Source organism: Mixophyes fleayi, chromosome 4 (genome assembly GCF_038048845.1).
Source record: "Mixophyes fleayi isolate aMixFle1 chromosome 4, aMixFle1.hap1, whole genome shotgun sequence".
Taxonomy (NCBI): domain Eukaryota; kingdom Metazoa; phylum Chordata; class Amphibia; order Anura; family Limnodynastidae; genus Mixophyes; species Mixophyes fleayi.
Genome location: NC_134405.1, coordinates 121,239,446 through 121,262,275, shown reverse-complemented (window position 1 = coordinate 121,262,275; position 22,830 = coordinate 121,239,446). Strand labels below are relative to the sequence as shown.

The 22,830-nt window shown below is 36.3% G+C and overlaps 1 protein-coding gene across 2 annotated transcripts in view; it reads left to right on the top strand.

Annotated features, from left to right (window-relative positions):
* Positions 1-22,830, top strand: part of APBA2 (amyloid beta precursor protein binding family A member 2) — a 284,025-nt gene that overhangs the window by 165,855 nt on the left and 95,340 nt on the right. Inside the window, exons 4-6 of one of the 2 annotated variants that reach the window (XM_075208106.1) lie at positions 1,449-1,500; positions 9,014-9,159; positions 13,406-13,441. In XM_075208106.1, the coding sequence (XP_075064207.1) occupies positions 1,449-1,500; positions 9,014-9,159; positions 13,406-13,441 (234 nt within the window). The remainder of the gene's footprint in view (positions 1-1,448; positions 1,501-9,013; positions 9,160-13,405; positions 13,442-22,830) is intronic. The other variant, XM_075208107.1, reaches the window with a different exon arrangement.

The following is a 22,830-nucleotide window of genomic DNA, read 5'->3' as shown; positions in this document are numbered from 1 at the left end:
TACTTGTGTTTATACGTGTGCTTACATTATATTGACCTGCAGAGAGTTTTTTGAATACTTGTTGAATCTCATTGCATCAGACCTGTGTTAGAACAGTTGGAAACTTAAATTCATCTCAATAGGAGTGCATTGTAAACGCAATGAGATGCGGTTAAGAAGAAGTATCTCCACATGCTTTTGACTTTAACAAGATAACAACAACCTGTTTTTTCACAGACACATTTTAGAAAAACACAGATTGAACGCACTTGAAAACACAAATCAAACGCATACTTAAAGCAATGTAGTTTACATGTGTTTTTACTAGCATTATATTTTACTTTTAAAAAAAACCTTGTAGATGTTAGTGTGTGTAGCCTTACCTTCACAGATTGGTAGGGAAGCTGTAATCTCCCAGGCTCCTCAATCTGCTCTGAAAAGAGGGACCCTCTGCTGATAAGAGCGGTAGCCTCAGGGGGCTATGTGGGTGCTCAGGAAGTGTGCAAGGATCTCCCATGGGGGCCACAGAGGAGTAGGGGGCATGGTCATTAACGGCTGCACCTCTTACACCCAATGTATTTCAGCCACTGGTCACAGACCCTATCCCCATTGCCTATTGATTGCAGGCTCTTGTGAGCAGGTCTCTGTACTACAGCATGTTTGAATCAGTCTGTATTTCTGTTCAACATTATATACTGCCAAGCTTTGGTGAAGGACAGTGGAATATGAGTGATTATAATTATAATATTTCCCTGGAAAGGAAAGTACTTATAGAAACGGTGATAAACAAACGCACAGGCTGCACTGATTTATGGTTACTTACTCATATAGCTAAATAATTGAAAAGGTAAATTATATGCACAGAAAAAGCAATAATTATAACAGTGAAATAATAACATTTTTAAGTTGTTTTTGATTGTCTTCGTCTGATGACTTAATTTAAGTGGCTGTAGAAATAGAATATGTGTTTTTGCATTCATCATGTACATATGTAAAGATGATATATTTATATAATTAGAGATTGTGTCTACAATGTGGTATATATTCTCACCATGGTATACAATATATTGTAAATAAGTGTCAGTATCCTATACCCAGTAGATCACTAAAACGCTATACTGAAGGTCAGGGAGCTGCTCAGTTTCATATAAATCTGTTCTCTTCTGTAGGAACTGTCACCTTAGAGATATAGCTACATTTTATGCAGATTATCTATCTTGGCTAATCATGGAGTAGTTGTTAACAACTAAATATGTTACCAATCAGATGACACAATACATTGCTACCTGAGTTGCAGTCTAATAGTTGCGGTTGTTGTATAGTTTGTGGATGAATAGTGTGATCTACTGTATTAAGTGTTTAGAAGTGTTAGTAATATTAGTACAGTCATTTCCTCATTCTTTTGTTATGGGCAATATATAATATTCTATTTATTGTCAATATAGTTAGCAGTCTTTTTCTTTTCGCAGCAGCAGCAGCAGCAGACAAAGAAAGCGGCATCTTTTCCTAGTTTTGTGGATGGTAAGTGCTTCCTTCTGTTCTTTTCTTATCCTGATGTCAGCACTTCATGTTTTCAAGATCTGAATAGAGCGTTACAGTTACAAGTAAAGGGAATGCAGCAAGTAAGGACTCCCCTTTAAAGGGAAAATGATAAACAGAAAAGGAGGCAGAAGTGGAATAAATATGATTGTGTATTATAACGTTAGATACATGTAATTGTTAGCGTTAGGAACATTTCATTTTTAAAAGCTGTAAAACTATCATATTAAAAGTGCTAAAATATATAAATAGTGTTAAAATAATAAGACCAATGATCACAGCCACCGGCCGCTTTGTCTGTACGTCTGGGGTTGCAATCTATTTCACCCTGTTCGTCCTACCTTTCCCTCCATTCTGTGCAAATTATTTCTGCAATTTTAAATTAATTAAATATAATTTTATAGCAGTTTTCTTACATTCTCACGTATTCATGCATTAACAATTTAATTAACTTCTTTTGCTTACTGCTATATTCTTAGGTTGGGTCTGGGCTGGGGGCAAAAGACCATTTATAAAAACTATAACTACAGCCTTCAGGGCTTGGTCGGTGGGTTCTGAAAATTCTGAATATATATCACAGACTTGTTCGAAATTGTCATCTGGTGATTCCCATTTGCTGCAAACCAAACATTTATTTAAAAACATTTTATATCAGTTTGTATGTATTACAAAATCATACTTTATTGCATTTAACAGATGATATTTCATACTTGACAACTCTCCCGGAATTTCCGGGAGACTTCCGAATTCCGGGTAGGTCTCCTGGACTCCTGGGAGAGTAGTGTATCCTCCCGAATCTGCCCACTTCCTAGTGAAGCAAAGAATTGCGTTATTTTGGCGAGGGCAACATGACATGATTCGTCAAGCCCTGCCCCCTCTGCCCATAGCCCCTCTGTGAACTCCGGAAGGGTTGAACAAACGTTGACAAGTGATATTTACAGGTTGCTAGATTGCACTGCTTTGGTCTCTTTTAGGTCATGGTGCCTTACCACTCTCAGCATCTGGTTAATATCCCCCAGCTAGGATTATAGCATTATGACACAAAATTTGTCTATCTCTTCAAAAATAAATAAGTACAAAAAAACGGTTTAGCATTAAAATGAAAACAAGCCCTCTAACAGTACACACAAATAATGAATGCAAGTAAATAAATGTACATTAAACAAATAGACAATTTTAGTAGTAAACATAGAAAACATCTTAAAAAGTCTGTTTTCTTTCAGTTCTAATTATTTCATTATTTTCCTACATCTCAGTTAACCTTATGTAATCCTCTACAGAGTCTTTCTAATTGTTGTATATTTAAGATCACATTTTCCAATTAAAGCTAATTATAGTTTTTCTCTTTCTTAAACCCTTGCCAATCCTGCATGTACTTGTGAGTTTCTATAGTGTGTGTAGGTTTCCTACTGATGCACTAGATAAATGAGATGGAAGCAGAGCAATAATCCCACTCACCATGAAAAGACTATCCAAACAGATGGTGGAAACCAGCTGTCACCTATACTTTTAGTGAGATGCTTCTTGCACCTTCCAGGAGGGCGTTATGCGGGAAGATGCATTTCTAGGCGCATTTTAACTTGTAATAAAAACCTTTAAAGACAGAAAAGTGACATATGTAATAATTAGACATATTCCTGTAAAATAGGCGTACATTGATTTTCCAAAAACGGGTTGTGGACAAATAGAAGCTCTATAAGTGGATCTAATCCACCTTGTACAACAGTTTGGTTGCAGATAGAGACTTTATGGATTTCTGACTCATATAATACAGTAGCAGTCATAACTTTCACCTGAGAAACGTATCATATTTGCATGAAATATGCATCAGTTGGCATGGAAAGTGAACCCATTTTATTTCAATTTTACTGTATTTTTCATGCCTGGAAAATAACCAAAAATACACACAATTGAAAGTGTGTACAGCCAACCCTGAGAACACAACATACTCTACAGGCATGGCTGGATTAAACCTTCCTGTTTTTGCACAGGAAGAGATTTTTGTCTCTCAAAGCCAGGGCTCGAGAGAAAGATGTCTATAGTATGTCAATTGGCATTGAGAGAATTAATAGTTAATGCATCCTGGCCTAGTAATATTCATGCTGATGGTTATCGGGCTGCTTGGGTCCTTTGCAGCAGTATTCTACGAGACTGAAACATGTTTCTCTCATATTGGATAGCTAATCTGTTTTACTGTGTTCAACGTACATTTGTTTTTTTAAATAAGCAGAATAATTTTAAAAAAGTGAGCAGACCATTCCCTCTCGATGCATATGGCAAACATAAGGAGAAAATATGGTTTATGAAAGTGTGAATACTAAGAATATAGACTCCAGGCAGTCTGGCTCGCACATGCTCCCTCGAACTAGAAGCCTGTACTTGAGCTTCCAGCTCCAGATGCAAAAGATATTTTTTTTAAATAAAATGTAAAAAAATAGATTAAAAAATAAAATAACTCTTTATTTTAATAATGAAGCATTTTTTTTCTGTGGGCACGACCTAATGCCATCCTGAGATGGTGCAATCGGAGGACAGCAGCGAAACTTGTACTTCTTTCTTTCCTTAGTAAATATGTTTCCTAACGCTTTGAATGGGAAACCATCACAAGAGGCCAACGGCGATGACTACTACCAGCAATAGCCAGCAATAGTTTTGGATTTGGCGAATAGGAAGCAGCTCTAAATCCTCCTCATCTCCCATTGATAAATAGACCCCCAAAGCACAGCTGATTTCCCTATTTGGACTTCACTGATAATTACTAAATTAGCATTTTTTTCAAATGCACTACTTGTTTGACCCACATTTTGGTATCACAGGACTTGGTAAAGTGAAAATACATCAGTTCTTTGATGTACGGCGCTACGGATACTTTGTGGCGCCCTATAAATAAAAATGAATAATAATAATAAAAAGTTCTACTTTTATTTTATGTATTTATTTTGTGGTTGTTTGCTTACTATTTATATTGTTTCCATTTATGAACATATAGCACACCATTGAGCACAGTACAGTAGAGCTATCTCCATTACCAAGGTGCTGTCAGAAACACTAATTTCTACCTGAGAAAAGGAGAGAGAGGAGCTAAGATGCAGGAAATGACTTTAATTATCATGAAAAGTATATTGATCTGTTTATTGATTATAGATTAGTATAAATAATTAATGGCAATGTAGAAGAAAGACCAGTGATGAAAGTGGAGCTAATTAATGCAATATAACATTTTCACTATTTTATGTCAGTGGCAGAGACAGATAAGCAATACAGCCAAAGACGTTAGTGTTATTTAATATACTATAAGAAATATATCACTCATTTAGGGTCAAATAACTATGATACTACATGTGAAGCAGTTAGCAAATTTGTGCTATGTAGACACAATAAAGTAACAATAAGCAATGCATTGAGTTGTACTAGGAGTTTAGCACATAGCTGAAACTTGTAATAGAGGCACACATTTTCTACTGGGCACAATGACATCCTGGGACAGGCACACTTCATGTACATTTCAACGGAAAATAGCATGGGATTGTCAGAGTGGTAAGTAACTGATTTCAAGTTCGGAGGTTGTCTGTATTATTAACCAAATATCTGGTGTCTGTATAGAAAAGTCTCCAAAGTTTTGGGGTCTGTACAGTAAAACCAACATAGGTCTTTGGTCTGTATACTAAAGCATAGGGTCTGTATAATAAATCCACTAGGGATATATGGTCTATATAGTAAAGCCACCATAGGTCTGTTTTTTTCGTAGTAAAGCCACCAGAGATTTGGGTGGTCTGCGTTATAAATCCACCAGAGATTTAGGGGGACCACATTGTAAAATAACCAGAGATTTGGAAGTCTGCACTCTAACGTGGCCTCCAGAACAGGGTTTGCATTAAAGCATATTCACTAGTGTGCTTTGTGTTTGCTGTAGGGGTTACTAGAATGTTCTCTGTATTGTATAGATGCCATTAGAATGTTCTCTGTATTGTTCTGTATATTGTTTGTTATGATGCTCTCTGTACTGTATCGCTCATTAAAATGTTCTCTCTATATTGTTTATTGTTTATTAAGTTGCTCTCTATAATATATATTGGTCAATAGAATGCTCTTTATAAAGAGGTCACTAGAATAGTCTGTATTGAATAACACTTAAGCACACCTCTTTCAGTGTGGACATGGATTTGAGCAAGGAAAAGTGTTTAAAAAGTAATGTGATAAGTTTTAAAATTGTCTATATTTGGGTATCAGTTTGCTACTGAGAATTGTTCATTCCTTTTAGCCTTTCTACAAGCATCAGATTGCCCAAAAGAGCATGTAAATGTGTTTCTAACTACTGTGGCACTACTATTTCTGTTTTATTTTAAAAAAAACTGTTTTGTATTTATTATTTTGCATGTCAATTTGTTACCGCCATTTAAATTCAATTAGCATTATGACTTTTTTCATATTTAATTACATTTATTAACGTTCTGTCTTCATTTTCTTAAAGAATTTACGTGTTAGGATTGCTTTTTATAACATTTATGCAGGGAGTTGTTTGGTTTACATTGTCTCTGATTGAATAAGGTTGTGTTTGCATTTTCAAATAAAGCAATGAGTAACTGAAGATGTTCTAAGAGTGCCAGCTTTAGAATAAATCTTAGTGGTGGTTGTATTTCGTGTTTAATGTGAGTGTTAGATATATGGGGGGGGGGGGGGCTTGGTAATTTTTAGACAGGCCAGGGGGGTTTTGATTTAATTGAAGGGGAAATTAGATCCGAGAAAGGTATTTTCCCTCAAAAAGAGCAACGGCTATCTCTGGTGTTTCATCCCTTAGTGAAATATTGCAACATATGGAAAGTTAAAGAGCTGAAATTGCCTCTCTGTAGTTAGCATAATAGGTATGGCAAAAAAAAAATGTATGTATAAGGCATTTCTGCTCTATTTTAGGGCTTTTTATGAGAATGTTGTAGTACTGTATTTGACAAACGCAGATGACAGAATGATACAGACATACTCCTGTGATCTAATGTACTGTAGAAGCGAGGTCATTTAAGTAAATTTACAGATGCCAAGCAGTCTGAATGCTCAGCGGGAATATGAAATCAGCTTTTAGACCACTTTTACTTTTTGACATTTCAGTGATCTAGCAATAAAAAGCTTGTAGCATTTTTAACGTTAGACACAGTATTTAGAACAAGAAGAATGATTCAGTGGAACACGGAGGTCTCCCATCTGAGTGGCGTTGGATGCAGGGAATGCCTGCTGCTTTTGGCCTTGTGTCTGCAGTCAAGCATATGTTTTCTGCATGTAACAAATGACCTTTCAGACTCAGATTAACAATAACCATTTGGTGCGCAAGGATGATTTTAAGATAAATTTCAATAGCTAAGAATTTAATTTGTCAGTCAGGTGCTACAACATTTATATGTTGTTTAAGTGCGGTAAAAAAATCATGGTGGGGTTGTCTAAAGGGAAGAAATTTTCAATTCTGTAATTCCTTGAAGAACAGTTAATAACAATTAAGGAAAACTTAATGATGACGGGCTGATTTATCATGGCCTGGACGTACTTAGTTTTTTCCAGGTGTTCAGATATTCACTAAAGACATTCTTGCCTACTTTTCATACTTCCCATGTGGGTGATACAGAGGGAAAGTTTACATAGGTGTTACTTACATCTTTAACAAATAAATATCTTTAATTGTTTTGTTTTCTATTAAAGTTTTTTTTTTTTACTTTGTTTGAGCTTTAGTTACTAGACTATAGAAGTTACCTATAGACCAACAGCAGTGGGCACTGTGCAGAATCTTCCTTTGTACATACAGTGCAGAAATGTAACCTATGTCTCACAGTTACTAATATTAAGCATCTGGTTGCCTCACATTAAATAGCTATGTATACAAAGTGATTTATAACATACATGCAAGGGCGATTTTCATTATGGTCTTCAGGATTGACAACCTGTCCCGTCTTTACCAAACCTCTCATAAATTCATTAAGTCCAGTTTTATGGATAATTACATATATGATGACACAGTTCCATTTCATATGATTACTTCACCCCTACATAAACAGATAGGTCATTGTAAGTATAAATGTGTGTATTGGTATGAATAAATGACTAGAAATACCAATCTAGATATAGATTTTGAAAAAAAAAATTTGATAGGTGTATAGACAGACTAAGAAAATGATTAATAATTTTTAAATAAGTACATTTGAGCCTGGATTTTAGGTTATTAGATGTATAATATATGATTGTTTTGTTTTATTAGACATGAAGGAGAATGTTATAGTGCATGAAATTGCATATATTGTAATTCATTAGAAGTATTGTTCTACAAATTTGGGACCTGTTTTGGATACAGATGATTGTGTCATTTACACTGGAGGAGTAGCTGGAGGCGGACACAGACTCACACATCTAAAGAGCATGGCGGCCACATGGGCTGATGACATGGGCTGATGACATGGACTGTTCCTGCCACTTGACTCAAGCTCCGAGTTATAGGGTCACTAATTTGCACCACACTTAGGTTCACATCTGGAGCTTGAAAGGTTCTGTTAGTGTAATCATCATCATCATTTATTTATATAGTGCCACTAATTCCACAGTGCTGTACAGAGAACCCACTCACATCAGTCCCTGCCCCACTGGAGCTTACAGTCTAAATTCCCTAATATAGACACACACTCACACACAGACAGACAGACAGAGAGTGAGAGTGAGTGTAATTGGAATAAGCTTAATAATACTTAGGCTGATAGTGGTCATCTTCCAATTAGATATTCCAACATGATTAGGGTTATTATTGGGTATCTCTGTGTTTTGGGGTTGTACGTGCTGCAATATTGGGCAAGTAACTTCATTTGACATGTGCTATTACACCTTCTCCATCAACTCACAGCCGTTCATTTTCCCAGGGACCCCGCAATATTTATGATTAACAAACTTCTTCCCTCCATCAGCAAGTCAACAGACCATTTCACTCTTCAAATTAGTCAAGCCTGCAGATTATTAATAGCCCGAGCAGGAAAAAAACTATTCCCCCTACCAAACCTTAATTAATAAACAGGTTATGGCACATCTCATCCATGGAATATATTACAGCCCTCTTTAACGACTCACTCCCTAAATTTCGTTAGACATGGTCCCCATGGTATAGCCTACAGGGCTCCTCTGTTTCGGGTAATAAGTAACTGAGAAATCATGGCTCCTCCCTACCCCTCCCCCTCCAACACTTCCTTCTTTCCCTTTCTTCTTTCTTATTTCCAGCACAGTATCAATAAAAAAAAACATGTCAAATATGTTCTGCATTAAAGTTTTCTCTTTGTACAAATTGTAAAAATAAAGAGATTTATAATTTACAGTAGGGGGTAGATTATCATATATGTACTGTATTGTGTATGTTTATGATAGTGCCATGATCAGTATCACTGTCTTCATTTCAGTGTGTCCTTCCAACAGAAGGTAAGATTAATTAATCATTAAGTTCTGCTAAAAATAAAAGACTATGTATTTCTGATTTCAGTGCCTGGCCCTTGTGAACCCGAAGATCTCATTGATGGAATCATATTTGCAGCCAATTTTTTGGGCTCCACACAGCTCTTGTCAGAGCGCAACCCATCGAAAAATATCAGGATGATGCAAGCCCAAGAAGCAGTGAGCCGTGTGAAGGTAAGGACTAAGGAGACATTCAGGGGCTACACTTTTGTCTTAAAAGTAGTGGCTAAAAACTATTCTGAACATGTGTCCTCTTTAAATTAGTGTGTCCAGTGCTGGATTTACATTGTAACAGGAGAGCTATAGGTTTAATGGAGGTTATGTGAAAGTAGGTTTAGTTATAATGCAAAACTTACATGCTTAAGCTATTATCATCATCATCTATCTATTCATCATCATCTATTTATTTATATAGCACCACTAATTCCGAGCGCTGTACAGAGAGCTCATTCACATCAGCCCCTGCCTCATTGGAGCTTACAATTTAAATCCCCTTGCACACACACATACATACTGAGAGAGACTAAGGGCAATTTAATAGCAGCCAATTAACCTACCAGTATGTTTTTGGAGAGTAGGACGAAACCGGAGCACCCGGAGGAAACCCACGCAAACATGGGGAGAACATACAAACTTCACACAGTTAAGTTATTAATAAGATAATTACTAATTATGTAGGTGGTGCTAACATGACTGAAATACTGCAGTCCAGTGGATGCCTGTTGAAACATGCCTTATGTATCTAATTATAAGTAAAGAAATACAGAACTTCTGTATACCTGATGTGAGGATAGAGTCTCTTACCTCGTACTAGTAAGAAGAAAACCTATAGATAATAAAGCCAAACAGAAACCAGGTGGGAATCCTGGAACGGAAGGTTTATTTTTATACTGGTCGTCATGGAGAAAGATGTATAAGTAAACATGAAGTCCCCATAGACTTCATGGGAGAAAAAAGTGGATTTGTTTTCCATTCGGTTATAAAAAAAAACATGACTTCCTAAAATATTTTTTTCAGTCACATGTATCTGTCCCTCTATAGCCAGGGTTTGCTTTTTAACAGGCAAAGAATAAACAAAGAAAATATTTGACGTGTAATGCAGACTGAAAACTGACATGTTTTTAAAGATGGTGAATTTCTCTTTGTGTGTTTCTATCAGTAGGGATAAGTGGGTATAGGTCAAGTCAGTAGGTGGTTCACCTACATCTGACCAAGCTAATATAAAAAAAAATCCTGGTACAAATAACAGTTATAGTAAGAAGAGATTCTCAAATTGTGGTTCATTCCACTGGTTCTAAAGTCCAAAAATGTTAAATAAGTTCCAAATATTAGACTTAAATGTTTACATTCATTAACATAAAATAAATAGTTTAAAAACTTAAAAATACACTTTTTAAACTGAATACTAAATATTATTTTCTGCTGGTAGACATTCTATAGAAAAATGCTATGTATTTGTTCCTCCACACATAACAATCAGTTCCAGAAAGCAGAGACGCTCAAAACTGTTTCAAAGTCGTTCAGTGAACAACTGGTTCTAGAGTTCAAAGATTTGCAATAAATTCTGTGGACTAAATTTGATAGACTAAAATGTGTGATGGCATTAACAGAAAAAATAGGCTGAATACATGCCATTGTTTAACTTGAATTTAAATGTTTATTTATGGGGTGGGGTGGTAGATATTATATATACAACAAAAGCTATATATTTGTTCTAACAGTGGAAATGGAAGCTAAAACTGATATTAAATATTAGCTTTGTTTGTTCTTTGAGATATTATTGATAATGCTTTTTAACACACCTTTCTATACATCTTCTGGAATCCATATAAAAAACATCTGCCCAGCAGAGACGTAATACAAACTAGTCTACTTTTATGCAGAAAAAATACCTGATTTTATTTGTAGTTGGTGTTATATATACTTCTTACAATATAGAAAGTCATAATTAGAAATATATATATAGACCAGAGAAACAGCTCGTATGAAGCCTGAACAGATTTAGAGATGTTTGAAACATATATGTTTTGTTATTACACCATACTTAGTATTAAAATAGAATAATGCACATCAGCCCTTTCCCCCAAATCACCCCCAAAAACAAAAATGCAAGCACCCCGTTTCTCATCATTTCCAAACTGAGTTAATTTGATTTAGCCATTGACACATGTAAAATCAATAGTATATGAAACATTAACATTTTATGTAAACATAAAATACTCAATAAAAATGCAATATCTTAAAGAAAAAAATATTTTATGTGATAAATCTTTATTGACCAAGGGACACTTTTTTTTGTAATATTGTTAAAGAATAGTTCCAATATATCAGCAATTACATATTGGGAATCAGGCTGGACATGGCTCAAATGCTCACCCCTCTTATACAAGCTAAACACATTGGAGGGTTGTGCAACACAAAAAAACTAGAACAAAATACCAAAATACTCACAATGTGCACTCAAAAGACCAAATAGTAAAAACATGTATGTATATTTTATCTATTCAATGTCAAATGACATGGTTATTAAGTCAATTAAAAACAAAAGCATTTAATAAAAACCCCACTACCTTATTCTCCCAGCAGAATACTCAGCTACATAAGTAATATAAATGTCTAGCCAATTAGAAAATAAAATGTACATGACTATAATTATTTAAGAGCAATGATTTTATTTTATTGAGTTCTCACATGGAAAATGTAAAATAACTTGCATTAAAACTAGTAACAAGTAACTAACTACTGAGTTATTCACAGAAATACAATAAAGTATAGAAACCAGGAGCGCTGAAATAAACTTTGTGGAAACCATATAAGTGCTATAGTGCATTTAAATAAGTCTGAACATTATTAATTCATAAACTCTAATGAACATTTAAGTGAATGGCACTAATGATTAATACAGTAAAATGTCACAATGAACTAAATTATGCTAGCAATTACTAAGTGAAAAAGAAATAATAAATGGTAACTGTGAATGCACAGGAACTAACCAATAAATCGCTTGGGAACTCAAACACCTCTTAGCACTCTTTGTACAGCGTCTAGTGTACATGGAATGTTAGCATCCCATATATGTATAGTAGGTTATCCTGAGTCCAGTTGTGCATCATCTGTTATTCACAATAGTTTTTGAGTCTTTATGAAACATTTAAGCAGATTTACAGAATAAAAATGTGATCATACATGGTATGATTCTATTGGGCGATTAGCTCGTTTTATACAAAAAGACAGCAGATCCTGATTGCGATCTTTCTACCATGACGGCTAGAAGACCCAGTCAGACTACTACCAAACCCGACCATCATCCAAGCATGCTAACTGTGCCACTACCTGTACCCAATGGATCAGCTGCCTGGTGGCATTTTTCAGATTTGGCAAACTCAGACATACTGTAGATCAGGATTTTTGGAGTCTGTGTATGTTCTAAATGCATTTATCATTTATAAGAAGAACTAAAATCACATAATTGTAGTGCATAAGTCGTGTTAGGATCGCTAAAAGTAAAAGCAAATAATGCGATTAACTTAAAATTAACTATTTATGTGATTTTTTTAATGCAATTGTTTTATTTACTATTGGCATATTTGCATATGAAAAAGGTGTATTCAAAGCATGATGGACTCTGGAGATACGTACACAAAGCAGGTTGCTGACAAACATAATAACAATGCTAATAGCATAAATTATAATAGTACTATTATTTACACAGCATATTTTTTCAATGGGATTTGAGATGCTTCATAATCAGTGTAAATTTAATATGATTACATATGATTTAACAGCATATATTTAGAATTTATAAGCAAAGTAGTTGTAAGCAGTAGCAGAGATAGGGATCCCCAGCCATACACTTTCTATTACTAGGCTCCCATCTGTCTTCAATTTAGTGAGTTGGCTACCCACATTTTATGGAGAGACTAAGGCATTAGCCCCATCCATGAAAGTTTTTATTTTTTAGGTTGTAAAACCTGTTAAAGTTGAAAAGGACCAGGAAACCTAAAATACCATTTGTCTCAAAAGGTTGATAGTATCCTTTAATGGGATTACTAACAGGGAGTTTATTAAAATGTCTACCCCAATGATTTCAGCTTTATCTTAAATATGTTCCATTCTGATAAGCTACTTAAATATTTACATATGTATTGTGAGTATTTATAGCAACTCTGCAGTATTGCATTATAAGGCAACTAATATTTTAGGTTTATTGGTCCTATTACCAGTAGCACTTTGCCTGGTTGTATATTTATATATATATATATATATATATATATATATATATATATAGATATAGCTGGTCTTTGTGTGAGTTTCCTTGTCATATTCTCAGGATTGTGTGCTAATAGATTACTCTGTCTCTGTTTTTCCCTCTTTGTGTTCACACTCCCTTATGTTCTATCTCACGCTGCTGTCTACTCAGAGGATGCAGAAGGCTGCTAAAATCAAGAAAAAAGCGGTGTGTGGAATGTTTCATATTTATAATGAAATCCATTTCATTGTCTTTTTTCATTACATCCAGACTGTTTTAATTTAAATTTTCATACAGTGTTGTTTGTCTAAGCAAACACATTTACTTCACATATATACAAATCACATCATTCTATCACCATCAGAATTGAAGGTGCTACTAATGAATTAATCCATTTCATATGGTGGGAAGTGATGGTTGCATGTATTACAAGAGTGGGGTACTATGGGAGACTGAAGTACGCTGAGGGTCATGCATGTTCTCGGTTTGTTGGATTTAAACGTGTTCACATGTAAATGGGGATGAGAATATGTTTTTGTTATTTTTGACAAATTAGCCTCACAGGAGGAATATGCCAAAATGTATCCTGAAACTCTTACCATTTAGTGGACCATAATACATTTTAAATGTAAATGCTTATGTACTTCATCTTTTTTTTTTTTTTACATGTTTTTTATATTATTTGTTTATTATGTTTTAAAATCAGCTAGTTTTATAGCATCGTCATACATGCTCCAATATTGCAGCAACTTTTAGAGAAAAGATCTGGGACTTAAGGGACCCAGATGTGTTACCTTCTGTTTTCTCTGTGTCCCAGAATTTCCCACTGGGCTATACTGGATTTTTCAGGTACAGTTTAACTACCCAGCCAAGGTCACAATGTAGTTCTAAGTCCCAGAAAAAAGGGAGATAAATGGCCTCATTTAGAGTTTTATGCAATCCAACTACAATGTAGGGGCAAGTCATGTAGAGATGCATGTGGGGAGCAAATGTGTTGAAATGCCCTGGGACTGGGGAGGTGCCTGGGTGCCTGGGTCTTGACTCCCAATAATGGGGTGTTGAACAATGGTCTTACCTGGTCCCGTGTCAGACTGATCTAGTGTGCCACATAAGTTGTGCAATCACTTACATGCCATGAAAGAAATGTCTGGCTAACCTTAATGAAGCATATAACAAGGTTCATTTATTAAACGTATGACATGATTACTTTCCTTGCAAAAAGTGGCCAAGGATAAAATTCTCTTGGTATTGTATTGTTGTTTTCAGAGATGCCTTTAGAACGGTCTTCTGCTCATGTTATCAATAGTTGACATATAAATTCTGTACAGTAACCTCGATCCTTGAACTTGTCTGTCATTTTCTCCAATCACTGGGAACATAAATCAATGTATGTCACCATGCATTTAACCAGCACCATCTGTGATAAAGGTAATGAATAAATCATTATTTATGGTGACAGCTGTCAGATGCCAGTAGACTGTTTTTGTTTGTTAATTTAAAGTACAGGTCACAAGGCAAGGCGGTATTTTTTTCCTGTAAAAGAAGTTTCAAGAAATTTATACTATTATGACAAAATAGCTGTAAATATAAAAAAGCCATCTTTATCAGCACTCTACAGCATGAGGACATCATTGATAATTCTAACCCATTTTATAGCATACTGTTGGAATAAAACATTGGAGTACTGTAAAAAGACAAGCAACTAGCACTGAAGTTCTAATAGAGAGACAAATACGCTAATGACTATTTAATAACTAATTGCATTAATCTCTTTAATTACCCACTCACAAAGGCAGTTTCCAGTTTGCCACTATGCATTATGGTTCCTTTTTTGCTCTAAACTAGCCCTCTGTTAGACATATCTATCACTACATACTTGTCAAACACATAGCAGACATCGTAGACAATTCTCCCAGATACCATATTGTCTATATAATAACACTTCTCCCAGTAATTACATCACACTGCTCCCAATAATCCATCATCATGATTAGCTACTGTACTATCTTGCACATCTATCACATTTATACCTTCATAATCCAATACTATCCTTCCCTATAGAGTTACCCATACCCATACTGAGCATCCCTTGGTCCACTATTGCCCATGCAGTTTGGATGAGGATGTATGAGGTGAATAGTCTGGTAAAAAAGAGAGAAGCTTTCTGTCTGTCACTTTTATTAACTTTGTCTGTGGGAGGAGCTCTATGCAAGAAGTTGTCACTGATCCATTCATGTTTAATTTGGGTTCAATCCTCAAACACTTTAAACAAAGCATATACCAATGAACTAACTATTCCGTGCCATGTAGAATTGTAGATGGGAGACCTGTCCTTTATCAAATACACAAACATTACCTCAAAATCATTATTAAAAATGATTGCATTGGTTGGTGCTGTGTTACAGCTCATCACTGTGCCAGAGCGCTGCCTATAGAATTGTTTGTCAAAAAGAAGATAATTGTATTGGAAAACAACAGATAACCACATTAATCAGTGCCATAATTGCAAATAATGTAATTGTAACCCCATTGATTCTCTTCCTTAATGTACCACAAACTTATGCCCAAAAGTCACTTTCCTACACTTCTGTTATTTACTGGAGATTCCCGTGGCGCCAAAAATAACAAATAAAGTATAAATGTAGCAAAACCACTTTATTAGTACAAGTGGGTTAGAAGGTCCAGTACCACAAATAGCAGACAATGTTATAAATATAAAAGCAATTCACTGCTATTCAGCTGGATGGTGGCAGTAATCCTATACCAATGATATGACAGATAGGTACATAAATGAACTCTGATAATAAAGAGTTCAATCGCCACAAAATTTCCCTGAAGTCAAAATGTGCAACGATGGATGCAAAATGCATATAAGTGCTCAGTGGCAAAATAACAGACTGTAGTTCAGTATGCAAAGTAGACAGGGTGCAAATATATACCTGTTGACTGGCATAGATCAGACGTCAATGCTGGTGCCAATGGATATAGATCAATATGTGGTCTCTAATAGTAAAGAGTTCAATCATCACATATGATACAAATATGAAGTATATTGGACATCAATCTGTATAAAGATATGGGGTCCCAATAAGAAGGAGTCGGTGTTCACAGTTTATTGGACCGGTTAGTATTCTTCCATATGGGCCTCGTGAGTATGCACGATATAGTCCCTGGTAGGCCACGGGAATCTCCAGTATATCCCATTACGTTATTTAGAGGGTGGAAGCCTACCCCTCAATCCTCTCGAGGCAGCCTAAAACCTCCACATACCCAAAGGAAGCGCAGGCCCCAACCCACCTCCATACTTCTGTTATTTAGCCTGTTTTATAAAATATTGCAATAAATGAACTTCAACTGCATGCTGGGAGTGCTGGATCTACTTTTTAACCTCTGGATTAGATGACCTTGGCAATAGGCCTAAACCTGGCACATGGTGACCTGAGTTTATCTTGTGGGGGAGTGTTTGCAATATATGTTCAGTGGGATGCCATTTGGGCCTGGTAGGTTCACTGTATATGGCAAAAAAACATTTTTAGGTACATTTATACCAAGTTCATAAAAACATTAAACTATACAATGGTAATATATGTATAACATCACTCTAATAATTATAGACACAAATAAGCAGCATTTTAGGAGAAAAAAAGAAACGTTTAATTTAATGTAATAGGTAGACCTAAATTGCGAGTACACCGGACTTTGAAGGAACAATTTTAACCTATCCACTATTTCCAGCTGAATGCACAATCCTGCATGAATAGGCACAGAATGATTTTCCATGGGGCAGTGTTCAATAGCAGTATGTTGTTGTACACTTATGTATTTACTATGTATGTATTCACAGGACGGACATAATGAAATGCTCTGTGGGAGCACATTTTGTTGGTTTGTAAATTATGCCATTTTTTAATGACTAAGCTCCTCTTTCTGCTTGGTGTGTCCCAAAAATCTATACCTTTTAAATAATTTCTTCTGAATATGTATTACTCATTTCTTCCTCACCTTCCTCCTCTTTTCTTTGCATTGAGGGCCTGATGCAGAGTGGATGTACATCGGTTTTATTAGCATAAAATACCCATTATAAATAAAAAATACTCTTATTGCGCATGAGCACCAAAAATGCTCACTTTTCTCTCTGCTGCATCTGTGTCAGGAGTGTTGCTGTCTAACCCACCAGGTCAATCATTCCTGCACAGTTATGTTTTGTAGAATAGTGAGTCACTCTTACATACTAATATCCACATAGGCAGTAGGGCTGTTTTTTTTCTTTTTTTGTAGTATCTAGGTCACTTTAATTCAGAAGTACAAATTTATAATACATATTCCCATCAATTGTGTACTCTTGTATCTTATCATCCTAATAGCACATGAAATGAAAGGCAGAACAGAATATCCAATTCTAATTTCACCAATGTTGAATTCTGCTTGGATTATGGTACTTTCATTTAAGGAACATGCAGTATATTATTATTACACTTTCTATCATCTCTTTCAATGTGTCCATCAGTTTTTCCTTTAAGTGATCAGCACCTGAACAGTCATTGCTTTCATATAATGGGCGCTCTGGAATTGCAGACATACACATTATTTTTTGCTAGGTATCCAATTACTAAAAATATAGGATTCTATTGAGATCCAAACTTTAAAACTGCTATGGGCAATCTTAAAACATCCATGAATAAACACAAGGTTTTTGAAAAGTCATAAATATTATTGGAAATCGTTTTTTCAAATTTTTAAGTACGTGACCTTGGAATATTAACTTCCTCAAATCTAGTTAAATTATGTACAAAATATTTTTGGTTTTATTGAAATATTCCAATCATGGCCTGAGGGAATTAGGTTTTATATACAAACAAATGCCCAAATTTGCAGATTTTTTTTCTCCAAAAAATCTCTTTATTTTCACACTTTGTTAAACAGGCAAAATTGTAGAACAAGTACAATGAAAGAAAACAATATGATATAAATATTGGTTCCACGTTATATCTTATCAAAGGGGTTTAAATATAAGAAAGCTGTATTTCCAATAATGTTGTAGAGGAGGAGAGACTCAAAAGAGAGCCTGTAAGAAAGGGAAAGGAAAAGGTATAGGGCAAAGACGTAGAGATGGGGAGGGCTAAAAGTTCTCATTTACATGCAACCCAGAATTGGGGAGCCGTGTAGTCTGGGGAGAGTGTCGTTAAGGAGGGCTGTGATGTATTCCATGGACGAAATGTGCCATAATCTATTTATCAGCTCTGGTTTGGTAGGGGAAGTGTCTTTTTGGAAGCTCGGGCTCCAAATTTTTACAGAACTAAATGTGTACAGTGAATAATAGTAAGTGAACATGGTAATGTAATTTGCATGGGATCAAATAACATGGAATGAGCCTTGTGCAGATGGGTGTCTTTACCATTTACCCTGAACTTTTTTATCCTAGATCAACAAGTTTGAACTAGATTATATGCACATTGAATGCAGATTTAGTGTAATCTGTGTAGATTCTGGTTTATGTAGATATATGTGATGTTTGTACATTTATTTGGGGAGGGTTAGTTTAAGTGATATATTTGCTACATCACACATATATAAGCTGTTGCAGTAAAGTCACAGGCCAGTGACAATGTATGAGGAGGATTGGTATATGTAGAATCCCTTCACTGCCGAGAATCCCCAAAACAGGTAAAGTCTTGCTGATCTTTTCAGTGCACTCGATTGGTTGGAAAATTGAATAAACACTTGGGAAAGCATCTCACCAGATATATTAAAAGAACAAATATTATCATAGGTTCCCATATGTTAGCTCTTGTTTCAACAACGATATAATTGTGACCTTTTGCCTATTTGGCTGCCAACCAGAGGTCCAATACTGTACGTCAGCTACAAAAGGTGAAATATGAACTCACATCTAATTTTTTTTAGCACAGGAAACTGCAGTTCGGATTCTGTAAGGGCTCCTTAAATAACCTACTTCATTAATGAGAGGAGCCGGAGGCCCTATTTTATGTTCCAGCAGAGTCACTCGGGAGGTCATCACATGCATTTATCTGGCAGTTGCCCTATCTGTTTCTGAATACATTTGAATGAAACGTGAATGTATATATCTGTAAAGGTTTTGTTGAACTGGTATATGATCTAATATCTGGAATGTTTGGGATTTTAAGTGCTTTTTCCATAATTTGGAGCACTATGCCTAAACATCCGGGTACATTTAAATATTACTCCTGTGTTACCCGTGCAAGCGTTAAGCTTTGCTGGCTTTTGCTGGCTAGTTTGGCCATCTAACAAGCATCACGCAGGTATATTTACCCTTTGCAATATTTGTTCTGTTATCGCCATCTCAGGATAGATATAAGCAAAGAAAATGACTGAAAACATGCTGTATTATTTGAATAGTTTGTACATATTTTCATTTATTTTTTAAAACTATTTCTAATCTATTTTTAAACCTATTTATGTCCACATTAGTGGAGCTTAAAGCCCAGTTCTGGGTTTTTATTTCTACTGTGTATGAGCGAGCCAAGTACCCGGCTCATCCAGGCATATTTCTACAGAGACTGGCCGGCTCTTACATGCATATTTCTGCAGAGACTGACCAGCTCATACTTGCATATTTCTGCAGAGGCTGGCTGGATCATACATGCATATTTCTACAGAGGCAGGCCGGTTCATACCTGCATATTTCTGCAGAGACTGGCCGGCTCTTACATGCATATTTCTGCAGAGACTGGCCAGCTCATACATGCATATTTCTGCAGAGGCTGGCTGGATCATACATGCATATTTCTGCAGAGACTGACCAGCTCATACTTGCATATTTCTGCAGAGGCAGGCCGGTTCATACCTGCATATTTATGCAGAGACTGGCCGGCTCTTACATGCATATTTCTGCAGAGACTGGCCAGCTCATACTTGCATATTTCTGCAGAGGCTGGCTGGATCATACATGCATATTTCTGCAGAGGCTGGCCGGTTCATACCTGCATATTTCTGCAGAGACTGGCCGGCTCTTACATGCATATTTCTGCAGAGACTGGCCAGCTCATACTTGCATATTTCTGCAGAGGCTGGCTGGATCATACATGCATATTTCTGCAGAGACTGGCCAGCTCATACAAGCATATTTCTGCAGAAGCTGGCCAGCTCATACTTGCATATTTCTGCAGAGGCTGGCTGGCTCATACATGCATATTTCTGCAGAGACTGGTCGGCTCTTACATGCATATTTCTGCAGAGACTGGCCAGCTCATACTTGCATATTTCTGCAGAGGCTGGACGGATCATACATGCATATTTCTGCAGAGACTGGCCGGCTCTTACATGCATATTTCTACAGAGACTGGCCAGCTCATACAAGCATATTTCTGCAGAGACTGGCCAGCTCATACGTGCATATTTCTGCAGAGACTGGCCGGCTCATACATGCATATTTCTGCAGAGACTGGCCGGCTCTTACATGCATATTTCTACAGAGACTGGCCAGCTCATGCATGCATATTTCTGCAGAGACTGGCCCCCTCATACATACATATTTCTGCAGACACTGGCCGGCTCATACATACATATTTCTGCAGAGACTGGCCGACTCATACATGTATATTTTTGCAGAGACTGGCCGACTCATACATACATATTTCTGCAGAGACTGGCCAGCTCATACTTGCATATTTCTGCAGAGGCTGGCCGGCTCATAAATGCATATTTCTGCAGAGACTGGCCGGCTCTTACATGCATATTTCTGCAGAGACTGGCCCGGCTCATACATGCATATTTCTGCAGAGACTGGCCGGCTCATGCATGCATATTTCTGCAGAGACTGGCGGGCTCTTACATGCATATTTCTGCAGAGACTGGCCAGCTCATACAAGCATATTTCTGCAGAGACTGGCCAGCTCATACATGCATATTTCTGCAGAGACTGGACCTGGGAATCAGGAACTTATCTCTTACTGCTCAGAAGTAGTATGGAAATTGATAACTTGGTAAATTGTGCTAATAAGTCATTTTGTTTATTGCTGGAATAAGACCCAACTGGCCCCTGTGTTCGCTTCCCCACTGCTGTGTTCCCGTCCCCATTGCTCTCATTAAAGTTGCACATATCTTAAGACATGTTCAACTTGAAATCTACAGTTCAGATACATCCAAGAAAAACTGCAGCCTTTATCCTCATCAACTTGTAAACTTGCAACAGGCCTATGAGATGCACAAAGATACACCTCCTAAAAAGCATGTCATAAAGTTATGTGTAAGTCAAAATCGGCATGCTGCAGGTATAAATTCTGTCAACTCAAAACGACCGCAAGATGTGTGTGCACGGAAGCATTGCAACACGTCTTACACATGATATATTATGTAAATGTGTAAACACACGCACATGCACACATGTGCACTAAGGACCTGATTCACATGGTTGCTCTGCACAAAAATATTATCTTTCAGAAAACCACCAATCCCATACCCCCAATAACCAGACCAGACCATGGAGTGTGCTGCTATCCCTCACATCTATTCTTGTACTCAGCTATGCAGACTACATGATAAGTGCCTTGACAGATGAGATGTAATTTACTGGAAAACCATTTCAAAACTCTCCTGTGTGGCTTTGTTTTTATGTCTCATGAGAGGATTTAATAATTATGGAACATGTGCCGTGGCAGATCTTGATAACAATATTCCTGATAAAAGAACTGATTTTTTTTCCTGATGCCAGAATTTTTTTTGTTTTAGCTGAAAGAAATATTATATGAATTGTATCCATAAGTCAACATGTGTTTTTTTTTGTACAGGACTGCATAATATGATTGGCACTATATAAATAAACAATAATAATAAGTGAGTTAAAATAATGTAAATGTATATTTGTATAAGGTCATAGTGGCATTTTAATGGAAATGTGTTTTTCTTTTAGATTTCACAGGTGTAAGATTTATGCAGATTGTGTGATTGTGCCCGTTGTCATTTCTTCATGTTGTTTTTCCATATCAGTCCACATTGACTGGTTTTGATGCAATTATGGACTTTTCAGAAGCAGAGACCATTGATAGAATAGATAGAACATTAGTTCTATACCACATAGTGCCATTTAACAGTTGATTTCAGAAGAATATCAGGGAAAGTGATTGCCCACTCAGAGAAGCCAAGAAACATCGTATTCTGTAGAAATTACTTTACTGTCTATTGTGCACATAGATTTCTCTTCACTGCCAAGATGTTCTTTGATCTAAAAGCCAAAGCTCCTTTGGGTTGTAATAATTGCTTAAAAAGTTTTAGATGTTGAAATGAGCACAAATTGTATTTAGAAATATGCCTAAATGGTGCTTCAGCAGAACTGTCTTAGGCTGGGACTTAATTATTTGGAAAAATAAATGCATTCTGTCAAAAGATTACTAAACCTCCAGCTGGAACCATGTTCCTTTCTGGCAGCCGATAATAGGGACTCTTGCCTGACATAGTATATCGATCCATTACATAGATGTTTTGAAAACTTTTAACCCCTTGTGGGAGTACAACTCCACAGATTGACAATTAGTTATGTCTTTCTAGAAAAAGGCCATCACACCCCTGAACGCCCTCGACCGCTTCACAGCGGCGTTTAATGGCAGTTGACATGGCAA